This window comes from Tamandua tetradactyla, chromosome 16 (genome assembly GCF_023851605.1).
Source record: "Tamandua tetradactyla isolate mTamTet1 chromosome 16, mTamTet1.pri, whole genome shotgun sequence".
NCBI classification, from domain to species: domain Eukaryota; kingdom Metazoa; phylum Chordata; class Mammalia; order Pilosa; family Myrmecophagidae; genus Tamandua; species Tamandua tetradactyla.
In genome coordinates this window covers 22,372,941-22,389,062 of record NC_135342.1, presented here as the reverse complement: position 1 = coordinate 22,389,062, position 16,122 = coordinate 22,372,941, and the positions used below count along the sequence as shown (strand labels likewise).

General features: G+C 52.7%; 3 protein-coding genes across 8 annotated transcripts; 1 reads left to right on the top strand and 2 right to left on the bottom strand.

Annotated features, from left to right (window-relative positions):
* Positions 1-9: 9 nt before the first annotated feature.
* B3GNT8 (UDP-GlcNAc:betaGal beta-1,3-N-acetylglucosaminyltransferase 8) lies at positions 10-2,810 on the bottom strand. Of its 2 annotated transcripts, none has more exons than XM_077131752.1 (2): positions 1,840-2,810; positions 10-1,426 (listed from the first exon to the last, which is right to left on the bottom strand). In XM_077131752.1, the coding sequence occupies exon 2, from the start codon at positions 1,373-1,375 to the stop codon at positions 182-184; it is 1,194 nt and encodes a 397-aa protein (XP_076987867.1). In that variant the 5' UTR covers positions 1,376-1,426; positions 1,840-2,810; the 3' UTR covers positions 10-181. The 2 variants fall into 2 exon arrangements, with proteins under 2 accessions (XP_076987867.1, XP_076987866.1); XM_077131751.1 differs by having other exon boundaries at positions 10-1,407.
* Positions 2,811-4,748: 1,938 nt separating this feature from the next.
* Positions 4,749-9,614, bottom strand: DMAC2 (distal membrane arm assembly component 2). 5 transcript variants are annotated; one of them, XM_077131741.1, is made up of 7 exons: positions 9,517-9,614; positions 8,495-8,691; positions 7,427-7,507; positions 6,539-6,675; positions 6,271-6,433; positions 5,577-5,797; positions 4,749-4,957 (listed from the first exon to the last, which is right to left on the bottom strand). In XM_077131741.1, exons 1-6 carry the CDS (start codon positions 9,532-9,534, stop codon positions 5,620-5,622), a joined length of 774 nt encoding a protein of 257 aa, XP_076987856.1. In that variant the 5' UTR covers positions 9,535-9,614; the 3' UTR covers positions 4,749-4,957; positions 5,577-5,619. The 5 variants fall into 5 exon arrangements, with proteins under 5 accessions (XP_076987856.1, XP_076987857.1, XP_076987855.1 ...); XM_077131742.1 differs by having other exon boundaries at positions 4,749-4,848; XM_077131740.1 differs by having other exon boundaries at positions 4,749-5,797.
* A 4,061-nt stretch (positions 9,615-13,675) lies between these two features.
* ERICH4 (glutamate rich 4) lies at positions 13,676-15,571 on the top strand. Its single transcript, XM_077131745.1, has 2 exons — positions 13,676-14,253; positions 14,854-15,571. The coding sequence occupies exons 1-2, from the start codon at positions 14,080-14,082 to the stop codon at positions 15,085-15,087; spliced, it is 408 nt and encodes a 135-aa protein (XP_076987860.1). The 5' UTR covers positions 13,676-14,079; the 3' UTR covers positions 15,088-15,571.
* Positions 15,572-16,122: the final 551 nt, after the last annotated feature.

The window sequence follows — 16,122 nt, the reverse complement described above, 5'->3', positions numbered from 1 at the left end:
AAAAAAAAAAAAAAAAAAAAAAACAGACAAAAACAGTCCACCCACCTCATCTTGCTCACCCAGTCCCTGGCCCCTGGCCAGGGAGGATAGAAGGGCTCAAGCAGTCAGGGTTCGAGATCCTCCTCCCTCCCATTAAGGAGGAGAGGCTGAGCACGGGGCAGGCACCCAAGGCCCACTGGACTCAGCAGCGCAGCTGGGGGTCCTGTAAGTGCTTCCAGGTACGGATGCTGGCCTGCGGGCTGAGGGGCCGCACCAGCAGTAGGTCACGGAGTGCACAGGGGTCGGTGGTGCGGTCAGTCGGCCAGGCTGTGAGGAAGCCGGGGTGGGCCCGCGGCACCAGGCCTAGGGCTTGGAAGCAGAGGCCAGTGTAAACGTCATCGAAGGGGAAGGGGGCCACACGGGCTGCAGCTTGGAGCAGCCAGGGTGCCAGGCGCCCAGCAATGACATAGCCACCCCCGCTTGCATAGGCTGGGTAGCCACCTTCAAAGAAGGACCCGGGCACATAGAAGAGTCCTCCGGGCTTCCGAAGGGGCTTGGCCTGGGTGAAGACTTCACCTAGGTAGAGGCCATGGGCCCAGGTGGGTGGCAGAGTCTGCAGGTGGCCCAGCAGGGCAGGGGTGTGCACAAAGGCATCGTCCTGAGCTTGCAAGACAAAGCTCACCCCGGGGCAGTGGTGGCCCAGCCAGGCCAACAGCAGCAGGTCCTTGAGCGTCCGGTTGAAAGGAACATCAAGGAAATCCCAGAGCAGCAGGTCATTGTAGCGACGGCTCTCCCACGCTACCAGGGGGCCCAGGTCAGGACCCCCGTCCCCCACTGGGGACCCCAGCAAGAAGAGCAGCCGAACCCTGGGAGCCGGACTGCCCCATGTCTCCCTCACAGCCTGTCGTTCTGCAAAGTGCCCTGGTTCCGACTTGACGGCCAACAGCAGGTAGGGGACGTCGGTGTCCGAGCAGCCAGCCACTTGGCCACCGCCACCTCCAGGCAGCCATGGTGGGAAGTTCCGGCAGGCTGCTGACAGCAAAAAGCGGCGGAGGTCCTCTGGATAGGAGGCAAAGTCTGGGATCTCGGCAGCTGCAGCCATCCCCCAAGCCCAGCAGCCCCCTGCCTCTGCACTGTCCCCACTGGGCAGGGTTCCCAGCCGTGACTGCTGCTGATTCCAATAAGCTGAGGCTGGTGGGCTGGTCTGGCCCAGGCGGGCCGAGAGGTTGGCAGGCAAGGTAGGCTCACGATTGACTGGCGTGGGGCCTGGCAGGGTGTCCCGGGGTCCTGGGTAGGCCTTGCTGAGCCGGGGCTCCGATGTCCACTCGATGTACACTTTGAGGCCCAGAAGTGTGAGCAGCGCTGACAGGCAGAGAAGGCACTTGGGGCAGCGCATGACCCGGCCCAGGGCGGGGGCAGCTGTGGGTACTGCAAAGGAGCCAGAGGCCTGTGGGGTGTGGGGCTGGCCCTAGACAGGCGAGCAGCTTCTCCATTCCCCCTCCACTGTCCCCACCAGGCCCTCTTTCAGCAGGGCCTCCACTCCACCCCACCCCACCCAGATTCCTAGAACCACCCCCACTCCAATCTTCTTCCAACTACCTGCTCTTTGGATTCTCAGGAGCACAATTCCTTCCACCTTCTTAGAAACCCAGGTGATCTGCCCAGCCCGATTCCCATTCAGGCATGAGGGAACCCACCATTCCCGCCCCACCCAGTTCATCTCGTCCTCCAAGAGGCAGAATCACTTGATTCCTTGCCTGTTGGGGTTAGTTCCCTCCACCTTCGTGGAAAGCCGCCTCCCTCCCCCAGCCATCCCGACCCCAGGGACAGGGATCTGGGACCTCACGCCCCGCTCGTTACCTCTGAGTCCGGCTCCCACCAGCTCCCGCGCCAGGGCCTCCGCTCACTGCTCCCTCCCTTCTGCCCCGGGCCGCTGTCAGTCTCCCCGCCCAGCCCAGCCAGTCCAGAGGGGCGGGGAGGGGATGGGAGCGGGAGGCGGGGAGGGCCCCAGGGGCCGGGCGGGGCCAGGGAGAGCAGGAGGCAGACCTGAGAGATGGGCCTCTGGCGAGTTCAGGCTGGCTGGGTTTTGTGGTTTTTTTTTTTTTTTTTTTGAGAGTGAGCCGCGAAAGGTGCTGGGGGTGGCCATGAAGACAAATGGGGGAACCCTGTATGGGAGAGAAGGGGGAGAGCCAGGGGAAGGTGAGGTGGAGAGCTGGGCCTGGGTAGTGTCGGAGTGACCCAGGAAGAGGCCGAGTCCCTAGGAGGCCCAGACTGGGAGGCCGAGGGGCTGGCTCCGGGCCGCGGCGAGGAGGCGGTGGTGAAAGTGCTGAGTGGGAAGGGCTCGGCCCCGCCAGGGATAGGGATGTTTGTTGTTGCAGCCCGGGGTTGGAGCAGGGGGGTTGTGGAGAGACTAAGAGACAGAGACATGATGAGAGAGGAAGAGACAGCCAGGGAGGCCTGAGGGGCAGGCGGGGAGGAGAGAAAGGAGGGGCAGGGTGGCAGAAAGGAGAGCTACTCAGATGAGAGAGAGGGTGGGGAAGGTGGAGAGATGGAGGTGAGGAGGAGAGAAAGCGAGACCATCAGAGAGAGATAAAGGGCAGCCAGGAAGCCCCTGAGAAAAATTTAGAAAGGTAGGTGGAAAGAGATGGGGGCAAAGAGGAGAGCAGACCCAGGGAAAACAAGAGAGGAAAGGCTGAGGGAGGAGTGGGTGAGAGGAAGTCCAGTGGGAGGGCAGTGGAGGGGGACAGGGCTGGGGCAGAGAAGCCCTCGGCTCCCAGATGACCCGGGCACCTCCTCCAAACCCATCAGGGCCTGGGCTACCTGCCGGGCAGTGGAGCAGGAATCCTGGCCCGCCCCACCCCCACCTCCCGCCCTGGAGCCGGCCCTGCCCTGGGGCCCTGGCCCTTCCCACTGCTGCACTGTGACTCCAGGAACACTCACTTCCGGCCCCCCCTGGGACTGGGGAGGGTGTCTGCAAGTGTTTACATTCCTGCCCTCCAGAGGCCACTGCTGTTGGGGCTGCACAAACTGTCTAAGGAGACCAGCAGGTGGGGCCTCCTCACCCCAGACCTGGAGAGGGACTGGCCACCTAGGATTCTCTGTCTGCTGGCAGAACTTAATATCTGACCAGGGCCGACCTCCTCCTCCCAACTTTGAATAACGGAGCATGTAGGAACTGCTGGAGGAAGAGTGGGGAGGAAGTAGAGATCATTAATGGTGTAGAAACCTAGAGTGGGAAATGACACCAGAGATGGGGGCAGGGGCCTGAGCACCTCTGGAGTGGGTGCCCAAGACCACCTTACCGCAGGGCTGGGGGATGCACTTAGGGCCACCACCACTCTCCTGGCTCATTCAGTTTCTCCCAGGAGCGTCTGAGGTTCTCAGCCCTGAAGGGCGGCACTATCCCTCCTGGGGACTTCTGGAAATCTCTGAGGGTGAAACTTTGGTTGCTATGTGCATCAGTCTGGGCCCAATCAGGAGGGAGAAACCACACAGCTGTTTGAACAGGGAAAGCATAACATAAAGGATTCTTAACTTTAACATGGCATTGGAACCACAAGTGACTGGTTAGAAAGAGTGCCTTCTTGTGAATTATGATTGGGGGCTGGAGGTGCAGGTTGTATATTGTAAGTCCACCCCAGCATTCCTGTCTCTCTTTTTTGGTGTTCCTTCTTCTTCCACACTCTGCCAGGGTAGCCCTGGCATCTCAGACTCAACCGTAGGCCACTATTGAGCCGAGCCCCAGCCAACCAACCAAGTTGTTAGAGCTGCTTCCGGTTGCACAGGCTAGCCTGCTAAGTTCAGTCTCTAGAAGAAGTGCACAGATGAATGAATTCGGCCTGATCTACTATTATATTCCACTCTCATTAGCCCAGCACCTTGGAGCCACTCTTGCACATGTTCCCCAGGCTTCTGACTTTATTTGTAAAGTCTTACAATTCTTTTGGTGCAGAAGCTATTCCTTCCTGGGTCACAGTGTGTACCTGTCCCCTGGAACATGCTGAGCTTTGACCCTACTTATTTATGGATCTAGTGGCAGCAGGCATGGCTATTGAGTCTTGAGAGGAATGCTGTCTGTCCGGGGTGAGGCAATCATGGGATTTAAAGCACAAGCAGAGGCTGTCAATCTCCTCAGACACTGGTAAGGGAGGCTCAGAGTGACTCGGGCTTCAAGACTCAGTTCCCTCTGGGTCCAAGCAGATAATCCCGGTTCAAAGTTGAGGATCCCCTTCTCTACCAACCAGCACCCTAATTTTCATATGGGACACTTGCCAAGATTGTAAATAAAACTATCACAATTCAGCAACCTGCAAAATTAATTTTTGTGTTGGATTTTAATAAGATCAGCTCTGTGGCTACAAAAAAAAAACAAAACAAAAAAAAACAAACACTTCTGTGCTGTCATGGAAGCTCTGTGATTCTCAGATAATGCCCTGAGCCGAGAGTTAATGGACCCAAGCTTATCAGTTTCCATTTATAAGCTGTCTGACAGTCCTTTGCACCCCTGGTCTGAGAATGACCTCACTGCTGGACAGTGAGCACAGCAGCCACCCCAGTCAGCACAGGGGAAGGCCTGGTTAACTGTAATGTATGTCCACCTTGGGCCTCTAGCACCATCTTGTTTCCCATTTCCAAAGTATCAGCCCTGCACTCAAGCTCAAGGCTGAAGGCATGTCGAAGCCAATGCCCAAGCCTTGTCTCTGCAAGTCTACCTCCTGGGACACATGTATCAGGCTGGACCCAGTCAGGAGAGAAAAACCACACAGCACTTTGAACACGGAAAGTTTAATATGAGGCATCTCATCAGCGTAAATCTCCCAGGAAGGTGCCAGGGAACTGTTGTCCAGCTGGCACCACAGGAGCTGGGTACTGGGGAAGCAAAGTGGCAGGCAGGCATTGTACCAGAACCGGCACCAAAGTTAATCCTTTCTTCCTGTCATGTCTCTTGAGTGCCTTCCATTTGACAAAACTTAACACACTAGTTGGAAAAGAAAACACAGCAAGGGCCCAGACCCATACTACAGAGCAGGCAAGAAAGTTGAATTTGGAGCTGAGAGTCAATAAACCAATCATTGGCACACTCCGGGGCTGGGGTGCGCCTGGCATTTGGTAAGCATGGGCCAGGGATACTGCACACCCTGCAGTAAGCTGGACAGTCCCGCACAGGACACCATCCCAGCTACATGCCAGCAGCACCCCTCTATCAGTCAGACACCCCCCTCCCCGGCAGGAAATAGCAGCACAATGAAATGAGGGCAATTTAGATGGTGAGGGCAGATACGGCAAAACCACCAGGAAGAGTGCAGCATGGGGCGCTACATACAGCCAGGAGCCTTTACCTCCTACAGACCCAAAGAGGCAAGGGAAGGAGAGCTTCCTGGAACTCGGAAAGAGAGGTGTGTGGAGAGGGCTGCCTGCTAGGAGCTGTGACCCTCAGTTAAGGTTACAGCCAGTCACAGTCCCTCTGAGGCAGGGAGTAAATACCTTGGCCTCTTGCTCCTGCCAGCACCCTCTGTTCCACCCCCCAGTGAATGAACCCAGCAGGAAAACTCGAATCCTCAGAGAGTAGAAGCATGAAAGGTGGACCAAACATTCACCTTGTCCTGCTGAGATTCAGCTTGTGCAGTACGGAGCTAGAGTCTAGGCATGGAGGGGGCTGGCTGTGTCCTGGGGCTGCTCCTCGGACGCCCCCTTCAGGCCCTGGGCCCAGTTGGCCCCCAGAACCTCGCAGTTGGGCAGCATCTCCTCCACCAAGATCTGAGTGAGGCCTGGGTTAGCCACGGCAGGGAGGTCTGAGATATCCAGCCTACGGAGGTTCCTGGAAAGAGGGAAGAAGGGCAGGGGACTGGTGTAAGGACCACATTTGGGTCAGGTGTATATGTGTGTTTCTGGGGGGGTAGGGGGGTCGGTGTACTGCTTCCCACTTGAACCCCTAACAGCCTAGAATTTGAAGAAATATTTTTGTAACTGTCCAGAAAATGGCTGCACTGCTCAAAGTACATGAAATCCAACTGTGCTAATGAAAAGTATACATCTCTGGCTCCTGTGCTTCTGCAACAATGTAAAACCATCATGGGTTTTTCATTAAGTGAGAAAAACTTGGAGCCCTTTCAGTCTCCCAGAGACCCACTGTGACTGCTCATCAATGCCCATCTGCCACGAACACTCTGGGCTTGGGGTAGAGGCAGGGGATGTGGGGACACATGTCTCCACCCCACTTCCTCTCCTGCTTTTGTGTTGGGTGGGAGATGCCCAGGTATGAGGCCCAGGATGGAGGTACTTGGGTCTCACTGGAGGTGGTGAAGGCAGGCGAGACCCCGTTCAGAGACGCGGGGACAACCAGCCAGCGACAGCTCCTGCAGTGAGTGGGCCAGACCATGGAGGCGGCTGAGACACCAGTCATCCACATGGGGGCAGCGCTGCAACCAAAGGGACCGGAGCTCCTTCAGGGGCACTGCAAGGGGAAAGGAGCAGGATGGCACCCAGGGTCCTTCCAGAGCCCAACACCGATAGGGGCACCTAGAGGCCTTGCCCAGGCCCTCCCGCAGCACCCACTTACACAGGTTGTCCAGGCCGGTGTAGTTGATGGCACACCCGCTGGCATCAATAGCTTCCACTGGCACTGCCTGAAGTTTCAGAAACTCAAGAGAGAAACGGCCTCGCCCACTGGGCCTGATCCACTCCTTGCCCTGAAATCTAGAGAAGGCAGAGAGAAGGGCCAGAGGGCAGCACTGCTCCCCGAGCCTCTAACCCCTGGAGAAGTCCCTTCATCCCCATAAAATAAAACCACTGTGTGGCATTTGGGAGTGCTTCACCTGTGCTACAGGCTTACTGGATCCCATAAAGACAGAATGTTTCACCAATTTTATGTACCCAGATGGAGACTGAGGGTTGGAGAGAGTATTGATGACACATGAGAGGAAAGCACGACCATATAAGAACGCTCATAGATGGGTAAAAATTCAGGGACATTATTAGATACATACTATTTCCAAAGAAGTTACTGAGGATGTGGTCAAGCCAAGTGAAGATTTTAATTGGAACAAAGATCGGGGATAAATGAAAACTATATGAACTGTGTGCTTGTCCAAAAAAAGAGGAAGAAAAAAGAAAAGGAGGAAGGGAGAGAAGAAAGAAAAAGAAGGAAGGGAAGAGAGGAATGAGGAAAGCAAAAAACAAACACTTATTGAGTACATACACTCTGCCAAGCCTTTTTACAAGAGCTTAGAGTGCAAAATCTCATTCAATATTCCCAGCAAACCTTATAGGGCAGATACGATTACTATCCTATTTTACATATGACAAAACTGAGGCTCAGGAACATGCCTCTGGCCACACAGTAAAAGTAGCAGAGACCAGGCATTCAGAGGCCCGTCTGGCTGCAAAGCCAGGGTCTCAGAAAGATGCTTTACCACCTTCCCACCTGCCCCCCACCTTTGCTTCATACTTGACTGCGCCTCCCTGCTTCAGGATGAAAAAGGCACCTGCGATTTCTGGGCCATATCGCGTCTTGATGTTGGTGAAGGATCTGCCAAGAAAACAATGGCTGAGGGTAAAGCCTGGGAACACAGCACCCTTCATCACACCCAAGGATACTGACAGGGTCAGAGTTCAGAGCACCAGACTACATCAGGCCATATATGTTACTGTCTATTAAGTGCTGGCTATTGGGGAACACAGTGATGAAGAAAAATGACACTGTGAAGCTGGTGTTTTTCAGGCGGGCAAATGAGTGACAAACCAGGAAATAGCAGCAAATTGCAGAAAGGGTCAATTCCATGATGGAAATAAAACAGGGAATGACGGGGAATGACTTGGTGAGCACTAGAATGGAGGAAACTAATTTAGATTGAGTATTAAAATATACTTCCCAGAGGTGACATTCGAGCAGAGATATGAATAGTGTGAAGAGATGCAAAGTCAAAGTGGGGACCTGCCAGGCAAAGGGAACAGCTGATACAAAAGCTGGGAGGCTTGGCCTGGCACGTTCCAATAGCATCAAGAACTCCCTGTTGGTGGGAGAGGGAGGAATCCCTGCGAGCAGAAGGTCACAAAGGTCTTAGAGTTTCGGACAACTTTAAGCAAGATGGTAATGTTCTCTACTTAAGAGTCCTTTGGCTCCTTTGTAGATTATAAGAGATTATAGGGAGTAAAAGGAGGTCAGATTACTGCAAAACTCCAACCACAAAATGAAGCGTTCAGTCCAGGCTACACAGTGAAGGTGGTGAGAACTGGTCAAATGTGGGATATTGACAGATATTGGGGGTGAGGCAGGGAGCAGAGAAACAAAGACTCAGGAATCACAGCCTTAGAATCTGACTTGAACAACAAATGAGCGGTGGTGCCATTTACTAAGATAGGAAAGGCTTGGGGGTGAGCAGATTCAATGCAGAAATAAGAGTCTGGTGTTATCTGTGTTAGGTTTGTGACACCAGGCAGACCTCCAAGTGGACATGTGGGGTAGCCTGTTGCCTATATGAGCTGGAGGTCTTGGGAAGGGGCCAGGAGTTCTCACCGATTCTTCTGATGCACCTTCAACATCTGTCTATGCAGCAAGTACTCCCTCAGAGCCTCCATGTCATAAAATCGGTCAGCCAGGAACTGGAGCAGCGTCCTCCCCTTCTTCTCACTGCCCTCTGGGGCCGCCAGCCCACTCAGGCCACGGATGCCCCTGGTACTCTGCTTCCATACTGGGGCCACCAAGCAGAAGGACTGGGGAGGGGCCAGAATAGAAGGGGCTGAGCCTAGAGCCTCCTGGGAGACAGCTGGGTCCCCAATCCTTGCTCCATGAATCCTTTGATGCTCCCCAACTCTCACCAAATTATCCTTTCAGAACTTCCAAATTTTGCCTTTGGGCCTGCAAAAATTTCCTCAGGCTCTCCCCAAATTCTTCTCCTTAATCAGCCCTATATTCTCTCCTTCATTTAGCCAAATTTTATTGGTTTTTCCAAATTCTCCCTCAAATTTTCCCCATACGCTTCATTTTCCCCTCAAAACCTTCATTATCTGCCTTCTTAATTTTCCACAAATTCTCCCCTTAATTTTCTCCAAGGCCTTTCCTTGGACCTCCCTAGTTCGTCTCTTAGTTTCTCCCCTTTCCTCCACCACTACCCTTTGGTCCTCCATCAAAATTCCCAATTCTCCCATGAATTCTCCCTGATTTATCATTTAGTCTCCTAAAAAGCAAAACCCAAATTTTCCGCCAATCCTTTCTAAACAGTTTCCAGGTCCCGCCCTCGTTTTCCCATTGGCTCCCGAGGCGCGCGCGCGCAGTCGTTTCCTTTCCTCCGATTGGCCCGGAGCGCCAAACTTCCTCAGACGCCTCACAACCCTAAAGAGCCGCACCGCCTGCGACTCGCACCGACTTTTCCATATCCCCTCTGCAGCCGCAGATCTACACTCCCAGTGCGAGGCTCAGCGGGAGGGGATTCAGATGCCTTCGGCTTCTTGATCCCCTGAGCGCAAACAGGGGCCTTGAAGGCGGAGGCTACCGAGTGGACTTCAGTGTTAGGGTTTCTTTGAGCTCCGGTCACCTACCGCCCTGGGCGCCGCCATCTTGCTAGGATACGTAACCGGAAGGGGCTGGTCTTATAGTATCTTATCCCGCCCACCTTGTTCGGTCATAGGCGTCTCTCGGAAGCCCCGCCCCTCCGTTTGCTCGCCCTCTTGCAAGCGACTCCCACCGCGTTGTTTTCCCTGAGCGCCGCGTCCACGGGCCCGCGAGTGGAGTCGTACCTTTTCCCTTGGAGAGGGTGGGCGGACCTTTGTATGAACCTGCTTCCCTCTCTCTGCTGTCACAGTCCTGAAGGCCCTTATTCCTCTAGTTCTCACCCGCTAGAGGAATAAGGGATGGGTTATTCCTCTAGCCGGTGAGATGTGGGACGGATGTGGCTGGAGAACTGACCGTTGTCATTTTTTTTCATTCAGGGTCTGGTCCGGGAAAAGTTGAGTGAAGGGCAAGGTTAGACTTCAGGGTAAGAGGCTGAGATGGAGTCTTGAGACTGCTGTGAGGTGTTAGACTTCATTTTGAAGTTCTAGATTAGATCTCAGCTTGGGGTCTTGTGGTTAGGCTTATTCATTCACTCCACGGTTATTTAGGGAGCAGCTACCATGTGCGGGCACAGTTCCAGATGCCAGGTTCCGAGGGTGAATAGGCCAGACCCAGCCGCTCTCTCAGGGAGTTAGCATTCCAGGCGGGGAGAGGATACACGAGAAACAAATGAATACACATGATCATTTCATGTGTTTGGTAAGAAGCAAATAAAGACAGGCAATATAATAAAGAGTGACCGGGGGGCATGTTGCCTTAAGGAAGGGCCTGTCTGAAGAGGTGAGATTTAAGTAGATGTGTGTGATAAGAAGGAAACAGTCATTCAGAGATCTGGGAAGAGTATTTCAGGCAGAGGCAACAGCAAGTGCAAGGGACCTGAGGTGGGAACCAGCTGTGAGTGGTCAAAAAACAGAAAGATCAGTATGTCTGGTGCAGAGAGAGGGAGTAGGCCAGGTCAGACAGGTGGGCACGGGATTGACTTGGCAAAGTCTTGTAGGTGTTATTCCACTCACAGCGGGAGGCAGGGGAGGGTCATGATCTGATTTACATTTCATAAAGATCATTTGCTGCCAGGTGGAGACAGAGCATGGGGCAGACCTCGAGGGGGTGGAAGTAGATGCTAGCAAGGAGCTACTGCAATTGTCTGAGTGGGTGATGAAGGAGGACAGGACCACGGCTGGGGCAGTGGAGGTGGTAAGAAGTACTTAGATTCTGGATCTGTTTTGAAGATTGAGCCAAAAGCTCATGAAACTAAAAGGATAGTGGAACCACCGATGGAGATGGGGAAACTCGGGACATGGTAAGTTTGGGAGGGGAGATGTGGTAGCTGAATAATAACCCCCCAATGATGTCCACATCCTCAGCCCCCAGAAGATGTGAATATGTTGCCTTCTTTGGTAAAAGAGACTTTGCAGATGTACTTAAATTAAGGATCTTCAGATGGGGGGATTGTCATAGATTATCCCAATGGGCCTAGTAAAATCACAGATATCCTTATCAGAGAGAGGCAAGAAAGTCAAAGGCAGAAGCAGGAGATGGGATGACAGAAGTAGAAGTTGGAGGGATGCACTTCGAAGATGGAGAAGGGGTGTGAGCTAAGGAATAGAGGCAGTTTCAAGGCGCTGGAAAAGGCAAGCATGTGGATTCTTCCCAGAAGCTTCCAGAAGGAGCACAGCTCTGAAGACTCGTTTTAGACTTCTGACCTCCAGAACTGTAGGAGAATAAGTATTCATTGTTGTAAGCCACTAAGTGTGTGGTGGTGTTAGAGCAGCCATAGGAGACCCATATGATGGGGTAGGTCCCAGTTGAGAGTTCACCTTTGACTGTATTCACTGAGATGCTGTTACAGGTTGAATTGTGTCCCTCCAAAAGATATCTTTGTAGATATATTCAAGTTAAGAATTAGGGTGGGCCCTAGCTAATATGACTGTTGTCCTTATAAGACAACGTGGACAGAAGACACAGAGAGAAGTAAGCCATGTGATGACAGAGGCAGAGATTGGAGTGATGGTGCCACAAGCAGAGAAACACCACGGATGCAAGCACGTGGAGGCAAGGAAGGATTCTTCCCTAGAACCTTCAGAGGGAGCATGGACCTGCTGCCACCTTGAATTTGGACTTCTGGCCTCCAGAACCGATAGACGATGCATTTCTATCGTCTTCAGCCACCTCGTTTGTGGTACTCTGTTACGGCAGCTTCAGGACACTAAGATGGATGCCTCTGAGATACGCAGGTGGGGATGCTGAGTCAGGGTCTAGGGCTCTGCAGAAAAGTGGGGACTGGAGTCAGAGACTCGGGAGCCATTGATGTACAAGATGGAATTTCACAATTCTGGTCCTGAAAGAAGGACTCTTGTGGAGGGGAGTCCTCAGTGCTTCCCAGCCTTTTGTGCAGCAGTGACCTTGGCTGTAGGACAGGCTGGGGTCACCAGAAGAGACTGCGCGGCCCTGGACACTCAGGCACTCAGTCTGCAGGCCCATCCTCTTGGTGCTCCCAGACACCATTCCTGGCTTCCCAGGCGCAGGAGTCAAGAACTCTGGGATGGCCAGAGCAGGGAAGGTGGGTGAGGAGCGAGCTGTGGATAAATCAGAGGTGTTTAAGGATTGAGCCAAGTTTCCCTCAAAGGCCTGATCAAGTCCTAACCCTGGTACTGCAGATGTGAACCCATTTGTAAATAGGATCTTCAAAGAAAGGGCCTATTAAGGTGAAGCCAGACTGAATCAGGGTGGGCCAAAAAAAGAAAAAACCAATATAACTGTAGTCTTTATAAGTGCTCTAGTTTGAAGGCTGCCAGAGTGTGATATAACAGAAACAGAATGGCTTTTATGAAGAGGGATTTATTCAGTTGCAAGTTTACAGTTCTGAGTCCATGAATATGTCCAAATTAAGGTACCCAGGAAAAGATACCTTTGTTCAAGAAGGCCAATGAATATTCAGGTTTTCTCTCTGAGGTGGAAAGTCACGTGGCGAAGTGTGCTAGCTTTCTCTCCAGGCTTCTTCAAAGGCTTCCCCGGGGCTTTCTCCGTCCTTTTGGCTCTCTCAGCTCTCCTGGCTCTAAAGCTTTTTCCAAAATGGTTCCTTCTTAAAGGGCTCCATTAAGCAAGCCCACCATGGAGACACATCTCCAGCAATATTGAATGAGGATTGAAGGACATGGATTCTCTGGGGTACACAATAGCTTGAAACCGGCACAGTAAGCAAGGCAGTTTGGACATCAGGAGACCGGGGGGAGGGGGGAGGCAGTCCTGTGCCTGAGGCAGAGGCTGAGCTGGGGGTTGCGGGTCAGCTGCCACCAGAGCGCCATGGTCCTCATAGGAGGCACGGTCCTGCTCACACCGTGGGTTTGGACATCTGGACTCCCAAACTGTCCAAATTCCTAAATTCCTGTTTGTGCTGGTTTGAAAGGAAGTATGCCCCCTAAGAAAAGCCATGTTTTAATATAAGTCTCATTTCTTTAAGGTAGAATAATCCCTATTCAATACTGTATATTTGAACCTGTAATGAGATCATCTCCCTGGTTGATGTGATTTAGTTAAGAATGGTTGTTAAACTGGATTAGGGGATGACATTTCTCCACCCATTTGAGTGGGTCTTGATTGGTTTATTGGAGTCCTATAAAAGAGGAAATATTTTGGAGAATGAGAGATTCAGAGAGATTCAGAGAGAGCAGAGAATGCTGTAGCACCACAAAGCAGAGTCCATGAGCCAGCAACCTTTGGAGATGAAGAAGGGAAATGCCTCCCGGGGGAGCTTCATGAAACCAGAAGCCAGGAGAGTAAGCTAGCAGATGACACCGTGTCTGCCATGTGCCCTTCCAGCTGAGAGAGAAGCACTGACTGTGTTCGCCATGTGCCTTTCCAGATGAGAGAGAAACCCTGAACTTCATCGGCCTTCTTGAACCAAGGTATCTTTCCCTGGATGCCTTTGATTGTACATTTCTTTAGACTTGTTTTAATTGGGACATTTTCTCGGCCTTAGAACTGTAAACTAGCAACTCATTAAATTCCCCTTTTTAAAAGCCATTGCGTTTCTGGTATGTTGCATTCCAGCAGCTAGCAAACTAAAACACTGTTGTTTAAGCCTCACCCCCACCCCCAGTCTGTGGTATCTGTTATGGCAGCCCTGGCAGACTGAGACAGGTCAAATGGTGACGAAGCCAGCAAATGAGGTGGAGGCAGAGGAGATGGTGGGGAGGTGAGAGGGGCCCAGGAGCGAGCACGGCAGAGTGAGGCCAGGCACCCGCTGACACCGAGCACCCATGATGAGCCAGGACTGGGCAGGTGCTGGGGAGAGGCAAGGAGGATGCCATTTGACCTCAGTGCAAGGGGCTGTGGTGGGACCCTTGTGAGCAGATTTGAGGTTAAGCTTCAGAAGGAAAGAAGCACACGAGGCTGGCTGTTTCTGCCAGGAGAATGGACTTTGGGATGCCTCTGCCAGCCCCCCTTGGCCCCACCCGACTGCCCTTTACTCTGCCACCTCAGCTCCCCAGGGAACTGGGTCACCCTGGACCTTGCTACTTCCTGCACCTGACAGCCACTGCTCGGAGACCATGGAGGTGTGGAGAGAGCTGAGGCAGGCTGGGCTGCTGCCCACAGGGCTGGGCCCACTCCCCCGGGCTTTGAGGGGTGTTCCCCCAGCTGGGATGCCTGACCAAACTCTCGTGTCCCCAGGGGCAGAGCCCAGAGGTGCCAGGGAGAGTCTGCTGTGGATCTGGGAGGAGTTGGTGAGTGAGGGTCCTGGAGGAATGAAAGATGGAGAGAAGGAGAATGGAAATAGAAAAGACCAGTGACAGAGAGGGAAAGGTAGAAACTGAGAGACAGAGAGTGGAGAGGCAGAGATGGACAGAGAGAGACCCAAAGAGTGAGCAAGTGGAATAGAGAGAGACTGGCAGAGGACCAATTTGGAGAGAAGCAGGGGTGGAAAGCAAAGGTTCAGAGCAGGAACAGAGACTCAGAGAGACTGAATCTGAAAGAAAGAGAAAGATGACAACACCCAAAAGCAGGGGCAGAGAAATGGGGACACAGGAATAGGCAGAGGCAGCCAGGGACAGAGCCAGACAGATGGAGATAGAGAACCTGAGACATAACGCAAGCGGGGACATAAGAAAGACAAAGAGACCAGGATTTGGAGACAGAGACAGAGAGGTGGAGACTGCCAGGGACGATGACCTGGAGGGGATGGACAGACATGAGGCACGGGCTGGCAGGGCTGGCGGTCCCCAGCCACAGCGAGATGCGGCCCAGGAGTGGCTCCCTCTCCCCGGGGCAGCCCACCGGACCGTGGCCTCTGCCGGGGAAGCCCCTGACCCCACTTCCCACCGCAGGGGACTCTCCGCCGCGTGGATGTCCAGCTGCTGGGCCAGCTGTGCGGCCTGTGGCTGGAGATAGGGGCGCTGCGGGAGGAGCTGGCCGCCGTCCTGGAAGAAGAGGAGGAGGCGAGCAGCGAGGAAGACTTGGAGAAGGAAAATGAGCCTCAGGGGAATTGGGGGGGAGGTGACCTGCAGGCCACCTGCCCAGCCCCACCCCCACGGCTCCCTGACTTTGAGATGACCATCTGAACCCCTGGTGAATGAGATGCAAACTTGCACCAAGAAGAGGAGAGATTTGCAGGTCAAATCCAATTTAATTTGGAATCAGCATGTGTTCCTTGAGCAAGGGCTTTTTCTGAAGGTGCCAGGGATGGCCCGGGATCGTTGGGTGTGTTTGCCTGTGATGTGGGCATGTCCCCGGCAGCCCTTAATGTCCCTTGGCTTGTGCTGCAGCTCTGCAGTCTCTGCCTCTTTCGTCATCTGGCCCCCGTATCTCTGTGTCCAGATCACCCTCTCCTTTTTCTTATGAAGACATCAATCATTGAATTTAGGGCCCACCCCAATCCCAGAGCACCTCATTTTAATTTGATTACTTCTGCAAAGACCTTCTAAATAAGGGCACATTCACAGTTACTGGGGGTCAGGACGTCAGTCCACCTTTTGGGGAGAAACAGCTCAATCCTCAACACAGCCCAAATATCCATCATCAAAAATCTTGTCTGTCCTCAGCAGCATCAAGGGATTGAGAGAAACCCTAGAATGAACTGAGACGCAGCATCAAGGGACTGAGAAAACCTCGACCAAAAGGGGGAAGAGTGAAATGAGACAAAATAAAGTGTCAATGGCTGAGAGATTCCAGAGTTGAGAGGTTGTCCTGGAGGTTATTCGTACGCATTAAATAGATATCACCTTGTTAGTCAAGATGTAATAGGCTGGAGGGAACTGTCTGAAAATGTAGAGCTGTGCTCCAGTAGCCATGTTTCTTGAAGATGATTGTATAATGATATAGCTTTCACAGTGTGACTGTGTGATTGTGAAAACCTTGTGTCTGATGCTCCTTCTATCTACCTTGTCAACAGATGAGTAGAACATATGGAATAAAAATAAATAATGGGGGAACAAATGTTAGAATGAATTTAGTTTGTAATGCCAGTGATCAATGAAAGGGAGGGGTAAGGGGTACGGTATGTATAATTTTTTTTCTGTTTTCGTTTTATTTTTTTTTCTGTTGTCTTTATTTCTTTTTTTGAATTGATGCAAATGTTCTAAGAAATCGTGATGATG